At 46.4% G+C, this 12,936-nt stretch overlaps 1 protein-coding gene across 1 annotated transcript in view; it reads right to left on the bottom strand.

Annotated features, from left to right (window-relative positions):
• CRYL1 (crystallin lambda 1) overlaps positions 1–12,936 on the bottom strand; it is a 178,910-nt gene that overhangs the window by 40,489 nt on the left and 125,485 nt on the right. Inside the window, exons 4-5 of the mRNA XM_075563594.1 lie at positions 11,286–11,447; positions 996–1,190 (exon numbers count right to left, since the gene is read on the bottom strand). Coding sequence (XP_075419709.1) covers positions 996–1,190; positions 11,286–11,447 — 357 coding nt within the window. The remainder of the gene's footprint in view (positions 1–995; positions 1,191–11,285; positions 11,448–12,936) is intronic.

The raw sequence follows: 12,936 nt of genomic DNA, 5'->3' as shown, positions 1-12,936 counted from the left end.
TAATGAAAGGACAAGGTTAAATATGTGTACATACAGGTAAGCCCTGACGTATGATGCATTCAAGTTCCAGGGAACTGCCCTTATTACCATGGTCATATTGTTTGTTTTTGTACACGTTATTAGTAATATATACCATAGTGTTGTGGTGTGTGGTTTGCTGATGTTATTATCATTCTTGTGCCAACCCCTAAAGATAGATCAAAGATTAGATTTATAAAGATGTTGATAATAAAAGGCAAGAATAAAACATTTTAAAAGCTTACACCCAAAACGAAGCCTTCAACTGACATCAAAGCTGACTTGCAATAGAGTCCTTGGATGGAACCCCCTTAAGTCTAGCTATGTGAAGGAGGTTCAAAACGTTTATAGAAAAATGAAATTAAGAGATAATGGAATTTTCCACGAACTTTTGGAATCCCCCTCCTAATTCAAACTTCAGACTAGTAGATTAGAAATAAATTAAACAAGTTTGATGTTTGTGCATCTTTTCCTCAAGATTTTAAAGGAAGTTGGTTTCCGTTGGGGGAGATACACTCACGTTACTAAAAATGAAACCTTTTTTGCTCCTTTTGAAAAATTCCAACACTATGGTGGGGAGGGCAGGGGCAGAAGAGGAACCTGAAACTGTGGGAAACCGCAATTAAGTCACAAATAGATCATTATGCAGTAATGATACAAAAAGGATGAATGAGGGAGGTCTGTCCTCATGTCCTAAGATCAAAGGACTCGCTGGGAGCAGAGTTTCTGAAACATAAAACGTATTGCTTGTTATTTTTTTTTTCTTTCCGCTGTTCTTGAGAGAAGGGTTTGTCATTTTTCTCCTGAATCGAGCAAGAAATACTAGCGCTACCTGACTTGTTCTACCGGGGGGCTTTAAGAAGTTTGTGGGAAAATGCCATTCTCTTTTCATTCCATTTTCCACCACCTTCTGGAAGCACCTCGCCTTCCCTTCCTCAGCCTGCCCGACAGGAAAGAAGAGGGAGGAGCACACGTACGTCCACAAGCCTCCAGGCCTCGCTGATGACCGCATACTGGAGGCGGTTCAGGGCAAAGCCGTCGATCTCCTTCAGGATTCTCACCGGAGACTGCCCGATCTTCTTCATCAGGGCGTACGTTCTGTCCACGGTCGAAGGGTCTGTTTCCGGGTGTGGGACCAGTTCAACCAAGGGCACGTGGTAGGGTGGGTTGACCTTATAAACAGGGGAGAGGAAAGGAAGGGGTCAAGACGATAGCTCTGGAGATGGGGGGTGTTTTCCTGATCATGGATGGTCACATGGGAAGAACTCTCCTGGAAACCTGAAGGGGGAGGGGATGAGCCCACAAAGGACAGAGCACAAGAGAGCAGTTGAGCACAAAACACCATGGGTTTGCTTCAACAACAACAAAATCATAGCCCACGTGAGGTTGAAATTTGGAGGTGCTGGTTACCACCCTGCGAAGGTTATGGAAAAACTCCAGACCCCTGATCTACAACCTTCTTCCCTATTAGACGATCACCACTACCATTTATTTCAATACTCCTCACCCATTCCACCCCTGAACCTCTAGACCACTTCCTTCCACATTCAGTAGCTGTAGGTTCCTGCCATTCTCAGTGTGGACATTTCTTGACAACAGCCAACGAAAATGGGACATTTCGGCAGCCTTTTCACAGTTGCCACAAACACCTGCTCCCATCCTCTCTGCTCCCCCCTCTCTCGAAAGGGGTCTATGAGCACCAGGAATCATACAACAGGAAAGCTCTCGGCAGCGCCTATATCAAGACACGGGTCTGAGAGCGAAAGGTGTCCCTGATCAAGCAATTCTTTCCAAAAGCAAGCGGTCCTCATAGAAAGGTGTGCCCTGCTAAGAACAGCCTAGTGATCCACCTGCTTCCAACAGGCCGGCCACTGGAAAACCCCATGAGGCAGCTACACTCTGCAGCAGAATCGGCTTGATGGTGCTTGGTCGTCGTTCTTGTCAGAAGCCCTCTCTGAATTTAACTTGTGACTCTGTTTTTCTTGGTTTGCACTGAGAAACTCTATCCTTGATAATCTCTCCACAGAGAGAGCCCCAAGGAAGAGAGGGCTTGGCAGAACCTAACTAGCCTCCCAGTGAGTCCGTGCTTGGTGAAAATTAAGTCTGGTCACGTCCCCTGCAGCCCAAAGCCCAGTGTGGTTCCCCTGATGCCCACCGTGAAGGGCTGGCCACATGTACCTTCGTGGGCCTCCATCACTCCTGGGCATGTCCGCAGACGTACCACGTGTGCACATCTGAGATGCACCAGCTGAGACCTTGTTGGGAAAGGATCTTTAGATGTCTCTGAGCTTAGGCAGCAGTCATTCTCGTTAGCTCCTCAGACAAGGATGTCAACCTTTGTGTCAGATTCACGGACGGATATTAATAATGTTGATGGCCAGGTCTCATTGAGCCAGTTCTGCTTATAACCCACCGGCATCCAGTCTGAGTCGGTGTCGATTCCTAGCAGCCCCCTCCACCCCACCACCCCCTGTAACTGCTTACAGGAGTAGAAAGCCCGGCAGCTGGTGGTTTCAAACTGCCAACCTTGCAGGTCACAGCCACTAACATTCTGCCACCAGGCCCCTTTAATTCACACAGGAGCCCCAAATGGGTCAGAGTAGAACCCCTGCATTGGGATTCCCAGGGTGTTCGGAAGGAGATCACCAGGCCTTTCTTCTGATGGCCTCTGGCTGGACTTGATGCCCCCACCTTTTAGAGAGTGACGAAGCCCAGGTGGCCCGACAGTAATGATGCTGTTGCTATGGGTCGAGTGGATTCTGGCTCAGGGTGACCCCAAGTGTGCAGAACCCAACTGGTTCATGGAGTTTTCGACCTTTTGAGAGTCCATTCTGACTTGCCTCTGGGTGAGGACTAATCAGGTCTTCCTCTGCGGAACGGTTTTCTCTTTGAAAGGACCAGAGGAGGTTGACAAACGAAGTTAAGTGACATTGTTGAAAAGGTTAAGAACAGCTAAACACTCCCTCCTCCTCCGGAGACAAGAAACCCAGCCAGGCCCCTTCTGTGGGTCTGGGGGGAAGGCTGGGGCGCCCCCACTCAGCAGCAGAGAGAGAAATAGACCCCGGGCTGCCCCGGGACCCCGCAGCATGGTGCTGGCTGCGCAGTGCGGAGGCACAAGGGGGGATTGTGTGGCTGTGAGGCTCTTTGAGGACTCAGGTTGAGCGAGAGACACAGTGGAGCTTTCTCTCATTCAGCGCCCTGAAAGGCCTGTGGCCGCGCTGACACCGGGCCCGGGGCATGTGATGACTCCGATAGGGCAGCGCCGCACAGAGGCCCCATTGAGCTGCTCTGCCGCGGCTCAGATGAAGCCAAGCGGCCAGAGGAAAGGCAGACCAGACCGGCCTCCTCCCAGAAGGCAGCTGCACAATTTACAATTCATTCACACCAAGGGCTCCCGGGGGAGGGGGGCCGGACCCTGGGCCCTCCATCCCAGCACGTGCTTGAAACCCTTCCCCCTGGTCCTGGTGCCTGGTGAGTTCTAAACCACCAGCTGCTGTGTGGGAAACCCACAGGGGGCCACTCCCACTCTGTCCTATCGGGTCGCTATAAGTCGGAATTGTTGGGTTGGTTGTTTTGTTCTGTTGGCAGTGGGGCAGAGAGATTCTTCTTCCTGGGGCCCACACAGCCTGCACTTAAAATGAGGGGCGCTTCTGGTTTACTGGAATGGTAAGCGCTCTAAGGCGGGGTTCGTCCTCTCCATAAACCCTCCAGCACTAGGGTCAGTCCCCAGTGTAGTTGCTAGAGCAGGCTGGCAGAGAGATGGACAGAGTGCCCTCAGGCCCACAGGAGGGCAGGCTCTGGAACCAGCAGGTTTGTGCATGTGCACAAAGGGACTTGTGGGCACGCACTCCGCCCTGCTGATACCAAAGGCAGAAATAAGACCTTTAAAGCCACTGCCCAACAGAAGAGGGAGACAGCAGTGCAGACGCAAGCTGGCGGGTTCTGGCAGCAGCTCTAGGGAGCTGCGCGGTTCAGAGAATGCTTCCATCAGGCTGTGGGCTGTGGGTCTGGGTCAGCAGGGAGGCCAGACCCAGGCTGGCCTCATCCACAGGGCAGCCATGTGAGGCTGCAGTTGAACCAAGACATGACTCGATTGGATGAAAGAGTTCACCAGCAACTCTGTCAGATCATCAAGCCACCACACAAGAAAATGGGGAAGAATGGGGGTGGGGGAGTGGAGTAAAATGCACGGGGACTGTAGAAAACGCCCTTCTCTTTATTGATGTGGGTCACACCAGAGATGGACCAGTGTATCATTCTGTCCTGCATAGGGTCAATGACACCTACCTAACACCACCACCAACAACAACCAAAGATCACAATGCAAATTCATCTTCGAGATAATCATCAGTCAACTCCCACCCATTGTCAAACTGCCATGCCCTCCCTGATGGCTACTTGGTTGCAGTTGGGCTTCTAATCACAAGTTCAAAACCACCAGCCGCCCTCCTTTCTACTTCCATAGAGAATTAGCCTGTGACACTCACAGAGACAGTTCTACCCTAACCTGTAGGGTTACCGTGAGTAGGCATTGACTCAATGACAGTGAATTTGGCTTTGGTTTTCATGTTCCGGTAAAGAGTCCTGGTGGCATAGTGGGTTACATACTGGGCTGCTAACTGCCAGGTCGGTAGTTCAAACCCAGTCGTCTCTCGGCAGGGGAAACATGAGGCTACCTGCTCCCTTAAAATAACAAGTAGGTGTTCTTAGTCATCATCTATTGAGGCCTAAGCTTGGTGTGAGAGAGAAGAAAATGGGTCATATGTAATCTCACTTACCAGCCAGGGTATCATTGAAGATACTTTGGAAAGTCTTATCAAAGGACTTAGGGGGTGTTTTCTGCACAAGTTGGGTTAGTTTTAAAATTAATTTTTAAACTAACCTGAAAGAAAAATGCAGGTTGGGAACCAGAAACTTTCCAGCAAGGTCCCACTAGTGCTTTCTTCACTGAAGAGATCAGGTGTCAAGGGATTCATGATCTCAGAGTCATTCTCATAGACGCCCAGTCCTGTGCCATCCTCACAACTGTCATGTGTGAGCCCACTGTTGCAGCCACTGTGTCTATCTATCTTGACAAAGGCCTTCCTCTTTTTCGCTGACATTTTACCAAGCACAATATCCTAACAATAGAGGCATGGGACCACACTCTCCTTTCTGAGCTTATTCCACATTCTTTAATGTCCTTTTATCAGCATGAACTGGAAGAAGCACTAGAAAGGGAAAGTGGCCAATCGGGGAGTGCAAATCCCCTCTTCTGTATAGCAAGCCTTTGCTTGTACTTAACCAAACATGGTGGCCTTTTCCAAGGAATAATCTCTCCTGATAACATGCCCAACGTATGTTAGATGAAGTCTCACCATCTTTGCCTCACCTCCCAGGAGCACGCTGGTGGTACTGCTTCCAAGACAGATTTGTTTGCTCTTTTAGTGGTCTGTAGTACTTTCGATATTCTTGACCAGCATCATAACACAAATGCATTCGTTCTTCTGTGCGCTTTCGTATTCAATGTTCAACTTTCACATGCATATGAGGGGATGGAAAATAGCCTGGCTTGGGGCAGGTGCACCTTGGTCCTCAAAGTGACACCTTGTCCTTCAACACTTTAAAGAGGTCGTGTGCAGATTTGCTCACTGCAATATACCATTTGATTTCTTGACTGCTGTTTCCATGAGCATTGATTGTGGACTCAAGGAAGATGAGATTCTTGACAATTTCCATCTTTTCCTCATTTATTTTGACGTGACCTATTGGTCAATTGTGAGGGTGTTGGTTTTCTTTACATTAACTTGTACTACATTCTAAAGGATGCAGTCCTTGATCTTCATCAACAAACGCTTCAAGTCCGCTTTGCTTTCAACAAGCCAAGTCAATGTGTCAGCTGCATATCGCAGGTTGTTAATAAAGCTCCCTCCAAGCCTGATGTTGCCTTCTTCTTCATATACTCCGGCTTCTCTGATTTGCTCAACATACAGATTGAAGAAGTGTGGTGAGAGGATACAACCCTGATTCATACCTTTCTTGATTTTAAACCATGTCGTATTCTCTTGTTCTGTTTTCACAACTACCTCTCGATACATGTACAGGTTCTACATGAGTACAATTAAGTGTTGTGTGTGGGGTACCAGGTCTCACAATCAAATGGGTCCATGGGGTGGTTGTGCAATTGAGGGGTAAAATTAAAGAGACATCAGACAAGATAAAATGTGAATGCTCACTTCTGGGACCACCATGACTTCAGGAACCAGATCAACACAAAGAGAATATATTTCCAACCAAGGCCTATATACACTCAGGGATATGCAAGCCTCTCTAACTACAGGTTACCTCATACTATACGTAACAAAGTGGGCTTTACCCTAACCTTAACGGGCCCCAAGTATACTGGAGGAATAAGCTAACACCAGTGCCTGGGGCAGGTAAAGGGGGAGGGGCCATCCTCAGAGCCTAGAGAGTAATCGCATGTGTCTGCTCCTATAGATAAAGCTGCCAGCCACTCAGCAAATCAGTCGTGTGCTTGTAAGAGGTAACTTTAAGGTAGCACTATTATCAGAGGATATAATGGGAATCAACACCAATTATGAGAATGTGATTGGAACTCATCCCCATCTCATAAGGGTGAAGGGCTCTCTCCACCCCAGAAACCCAGCCTGCCAAGCTCCTTAATGTACGAAACTAGAGGATTCATCCATACACACTCTTTCTGTTCTCTGCTCCCCACAGTTGTGGACTTCCCATTCTTCTCAAGACTATCCTTAATTTGTTATGATCCACACAGTCGAATGCCTTTGCATAGTCAATAAACACAAGCGAGCATCTGTGGACTATTCTGTTTCCAGTCAAGAGCTCTCTGATGTCAGCAATGACATCACTTCCTCTTCTTGCTCCCACGTCCTCTTCTGAATCTGGCCCCAATTTCTGGTAGCTCCCTATCAAGGTACTGCTACAAAAGTTTGTGGATGATCTTCAGCAAAATTTTACTGGTATGTGGTATCAATGATATTGTTCTACAATTTCCATATTCTGTTGAGTCTGGAATGAGTACTGTGGTAGTTACATAATCTGTTGTCAAGTTGAGACTTACGAGTGAAGGGGTGGAGTTTAGCCTGTCAATCAGGTCACAGCTTGATGACCTTATTTGGAGGCGCTAAGGAGATAAATAGCTCGCTGGAGGTGGAACACACATACACTTCCTGTGAGACATTACTAACAAAGAGCCTAATGGAGCCACACTGATGCAGCCAGAGCCCTGGTGCTGGAGGAGCCACGTAGAGATCCACACCAGAGCCTGAGATGCTTCTACCGCCACTGGATCCTTAAGACTTCCCACCCACTGAGCTGTGATCGCCTGCATTCGGCACCATTGCATGTGTTTCATGAGTCTGGAGAGGAATTTATAGATTGATATCGGACATATAAGCTAATATTGAATTTATGGACTTGATCTGGACTGGAATTTTTTTCAATGTTCAATTGCTCTTTGATATAAAGCTCTTTCTTACACACATATGAGTGTCTATGAATGTGTTTCTCTAGTTTCCCAGGACTAACACAGGTACAAATAAGGTTCTTTTTCAGTAAATTGGCCAGGTAGCTATCTCCCAAATACCATAGACAAGTAAGTACCTCCGTGCTTCCTTAGCTTGTTGAGACATTTCAATGAGTTTTCCATCAATTCCCGGAGCCTTGTCTTTGGCTGGGAGAAAGATGGAACTTTCTACTCCCTTATGTAGTTACAGTGTCGGAAACTCACAGGGGCAGTTCTATCCTGTTCTACTGGGTCACTATGAGTCAGCGCCAACTCAATGACAGTGAGTTTGGTTTTCTTCTTCTTGGTTTGTTTTTGGCTAATTCCTTCAATGCAGCGTGGACTTCTTCCATTGATTCTTGCTCATCTGCTACCTCTTGAAAAGGGTGAATAGTTCTTGTTGGCAGAGTGACTCCATTTTCTCTTGATACTTCCTAGATCATTCAATAGTTTGAAAATCGAGGCTAGAATTTTTTTCTTCAGTTCTTTCAGCTCCAGATCTGCTGAGCATGTTCTTCCTGTTTGGTTTCCTGACTCCAGGTCTTTGCACATTTCATTGTAATCCTTCGCTTTCAAAGTGTCTTCTATCAAAGCTGCCCTTCAACATCTTCTGTTCAGCTCTTTGACTTCATCATTTCTTCCCTTCGCCTTTGCTGCTCTACGATTAAGAACAAGTTTCAACGACTCTTCTGACGTCCGCTTTGATCTCTTCTTTCTTTCCTGTCTTTTTAATGACCTTTTTCTTTCTTCGCGTATTATGTTCTTGATATGGTCTCATAACTCATTGGGTCTCCTGACGTTAGTGTCATAAAATCTTGTCTTGAGATGGTCTCCAAATCCGGGTTGTATTTTGGCTCTCGTGCACTCAATTTTCATTTTCTTCCGTTTCAACTGGAGCTTATACCTAAGAGCATCTGACGTTCTGTCCCAGTCAGCACCTGGTCTGGCTGTACCTGTTGACATCTAGCTTCTCCGTTGTCTCATCCCACATATGTAGTAAATATGATTTCTGACCATGCTTTGCTGCTGTTTCTAAGGTTTTCACTGGCTAAGTCCTCTGATGTGGGCAGCGTTTTCTTTCTTTCTTTCTTTCTTTCTTTCTTTCTTTCTTTCTTTCTTTCTTTCTTTCTTTCTTTCTTTTTGTAGTCTGTCCTTAGTCTGAAAGCTCTGCTAAAACCTGTTCGCTTTGGGTGGCCCTGCTAGAAACTTGTAAAACCAGTGACATCGCTTCCAGCATCACAGCCGCACACAAGCCACCACAGTCTGACAACCTGACAGACAAGAGGAGGTATTAGTTGTGTCCTTACATTACGCTCCAAAAGTGCTTTCCCCAAATCATAGCTAATGCTCTTTACATAAACAAGTTCCCGTTCAACATAGCCTTGGTGATTTCCCATAACCCAACTACTACCTTCCAAATATCTTCTACCTCCTAACTCCAAGTAGTCAACCGGATCTTATTCTACATTAGCCATACTTACTCTGGAACTAATGTCTTTGTGCATGTACCTTTCCCCAGTCTCGCCCCCTGCAATTCCCCCAAAGCTCAATTAGAACCTATCCAGACTAGCTAGATCCTTTACAGTCTGGGTCCCAGCTTCTTCATCATGTTAACCTTTGAGGACCCAGGGGTTACATCGTCATCATCATACTACAGTTATAGCTCAATTTGCTATATAATCCTAAGTCAGCGATCCTGGCCTCCAAACTCCAATGACTCACGAGTCTTTCACTGAATGATCCGTGAATCTCCTCCTCTCTGATTAGCTTTCCTTTGTGTTAATAATATTCAGAAATGTTTACTAAGGACGTACGTGTCAATTTAGAAATAGTGTCTGATAGGCGTCATCATATGTCCTTGGTGAGTACATCTGCCCGGTTAATTAGTGGGTTAGGTAATGGGGGAGTGAAGAGTAATAACAAAGAAAACTGCTTACGTCAGACACACAGATTCTGAATATCTAAGCCCAAGTCCCAGGAATCTGCATCTTAACAAAATTGATCTACTCTGAATTGTGTTCAGTAGACAGCACAAATGCATATTTACAAAATCCCATTGACCTTCACATTTTAAAAAGCACTGTATTGGACTAGGTGAAAGTTTACATAGCAAATTCATTTTCCACTCTTTGGTTGCAATCCCCACAAGGCGTCAGCACTCTCTCTGGGTCACTGGTTTCTGCCCATCCAGTTTCTCTGTCCCTCCCTGTCATCTCATCTTTGGCCTTGGGCAAATATTGCTCTTTTGGTGTCATATAATCGATTGTTCTAAGGAGTAGATTATTCAAAGATGCTTTGATTTTTTTATAATCTTGTCCACTGTTTGCCTGAAAGGGGTCCCTAAACTGTCTTCAGTTTCATGTTAGATGATTGTGCAAGGGCAACCATCCTAGGGAAGTCTCCAGTCTCATTCAGACCAGTAAATCTATTCTTCCACTTTTTAAAATGTGAATGTTGTTTTATATGTTTTGACCCATTTGAACCTGGAGGTCCTATTGTGCTCTTGCACAGAGTGCTCAGTGGTGGTAACCAAACACCATCTAGTTCATCTGGTCTCAGATTCAAGGAGGCTGTGATTCATGTGGGCCATTAGACCTTAGGATGAACTGCTTTCTTCAGTGTTTCCTTTGCTCCATGTAGGAAAAGAACAATAGTTGCTTGTTAGATGGCCCCTCACACGTTTTGAAGACCCTGGATACTGCCCACCAGCCTAGTATGCTAATCGGTCTAGATGTCCTGGACCTGCATGTCTACTGATTCAGCCCTGATATCGAAGTAGTACACTTTATGTGTTCTCTCTCTCTCTCTCTCTCTCTCTCTCTCTCTCTCTCTCTCTCTCTCTCTCCACACACACACACACACGAGTATATGTGAGCTATTTACATAATGTATGCATTTTTAATGTAGCGCTTTGACCTTGGTAGTGGCATTATTTAATAGTCTGTCTCTTCAGTTTGGTAAGCAAGTTGATCAAGGGTGAAACCCTGCAAGTTGTTCTCATTCTGCCCCATTACATATTCCATGCTTAGGCAAAGTGCTTTTTAAAAATAAGTATTGTGCATTCTGTTTATTGACCAAAAGCCATCAAGTTTACCTGGGCAAATTTCATGGCATGTGACTTATATCTCACTTGAGCCATTTAAAATGCCAGTGGAACACACTCACAATGTAGTCCTTGCCCCTTGTGGTAGTTACATAATCTGGTGCCAACTTAAGACTAGTAAGAGTGAAGGGGTGGAGTTTAACCTATCAATCAGGTCGCTGCTTGATGATCGCATTTGGAGGCGCTTTGGAGATAAATATCTTGCTGGAGGCAGGACACACATACTTTCTGCTTCGTATTCCTGATGACAAGACACATGGGGCTATTCTAGAGCCCTGGAGCTGGAGGATCCATGTGGAGACCCAAGTCAATATTGAGGTGCTTACACTGCCACTGGATCCACAGACTTTCCACCCACTGGCCTGTGATCTTCCTGCATTCTGCATCATTGCACATGTTTTGTGATTCTGAAGAGGAGTTTATAGATTGGTATCAGCCATATGGGCTAATATCGGACTTTTGGACTTGATCCTGACTGGGTTGGGATGTTTTCTCAATATTCGATTGCTCTTGTATATAAAGTTCTTTCTTATACACATATGAGTGTCTCTGAATTTGTTTCTCTAGTTAACCCCGACTTAACACACCCCTGAAAAACAGCATGTGATGCAATTAATGCTTCAGTATCAAAATACTCACAGGATGAGCCACAAGGCACTGCTTCGCGTGTGTCAACCCGGCAAACAATTTGGAAGGCAAGAGGCAAGAGGTCGAGCTGCTTATGACAACTGTATCATCAACGATATGATCCAGCTGAGCAAAAATCTTCTGCTTCAGTTCGAGGTTTTCTGGAACACATTCCTGTAAAGGACACATGCAAAGGATTATGTGTGATGCCTTCATTCGGTCAGGCCTCCAGCAAAGAGCACTTCGGGCTTGATTCACTCCCCAAATGAACCAGTTGAAAAAACCACCATCAAAAATGTCAGAGCAGCAGAAAGACTGCCAACAATCAGACAAGAGTGTGGTAACTCTGGAATCTGGAGGGTGACGCCATGGGAATCTATTGTACTTTCTACTAATGGGTGGCTCTGAATGGTCTCATAATAAAAACACCTGCCAAATTTATGGAGGCGGTTCCTACAAACAGGATACACACAAACACCTCGGGCCAAGGGCTATGCACATTAATAATCTTCTTGCCGTCACCATTTATTTCCCCTCCCCCCACCATCTCTTCTGATCATCAGATCAACTGATCTTCGAGGAGAAATCTTATCTCCATGAAATGAGCCACCATTTACATCCATGATTTCCACAAGGCTCCTGGAGAATCCCTCTCTAAGTGGAACCTTTTGAAAAAGGCCGTTGTTTCTGAACATCTAACGTTACTTTAAAAGGGGCAGGGGAGGGGCATAGAGAATACACTTGGATTTAATACTGCAGATAACAAGTCCTCTGAATTCGAATGACTTGCAAAGCCGGGAGGGAGAGTAGGATGACAGATTGCCCACGGGCGAGGCGTGTTCCTGGGAACCTGAGCACGAAGTGGCACTGCCCTACCGTGGCAGAAATGGAACCCGTACAGGACACTGGCAGTCAAGCTGTCTTTCTCCTCCTGCCACAAACACCTCTGGGGAAATCGCAGCAGGGGTCACCCCTACCCAACCTGGGCCCTTGCTTTCCCAGATGCGACAGCGCCTCCAAGGCTGGCCGCACCAGCCCCCAGTGTTCCCTGGTACTTTGAGTGCCCTGATTCTCAGCAGGAGCCAATACCTGCCAGGCCCAGCATCAATGGCGCGCTTGTTCAAAATGCAAATTCTCAGCCCCCCCCCCTCAGGGCAGTGAAATCAGAATCTGCGAGTGGGGGCCCATGCGTCTGCATTTTTAATGAACGTCCTGATCATTCTTGCTCCTGTGAAACATGGAGAACTACCGTGGGCCCAGCATGGGAGTACTCGATACCCTTAGCACAGTGGTATGTTCTAAATACATCTTCAAGGACCTCCTCTCCATGATAATGCAGGACGACCTCCCTAGCCCCACTCCCCCCTGGGCCCACCCCCACCCCCACTCAGGCATACCAACAAAGTACGCCTGGGGAGAAAAGGCTATTTTGAATATTATCACTGTGATAATTTCATGGTCTCTAATCCTGATTCTCATGACTGCACCTGGCCAATATCACTGGGTGTTTCTTAGATTTACACATCTCCTTAGTTAGTGCATCCTGGTGGCACTGTCCAGTAAAGGTTAGACTGCCACCCACAAAGTGGGCAGTTCAAACCTACCAACCACATCACAGGAGCAAGATGAGGCTCTCTGCTCTCCTCGAGTTACAGCCTTCGAA

The sequence above is a fragment of the Tenrec ecaudatus genome, chromosome 11 (genome assembly GCF_050624435.1).
Source record: "Tenrec ecaudatus isolate mTenEca1 chromosome 11, mTenEca1.hap1, whole genome shotgun sequence".
In the NCBI taxonomy this organism is placed as follows: Eukaryota; Metazoa; Chordata; class Mammalia; order Afrosoricida; family Tenrecidae; genus Tenrec; species Tenrec ecaudatus.
The sequence above is the reverse complement of the archived record's forward strand: the minus strand, read 5'-3'. Positions and strand labels throughout refer to the sequence as shown.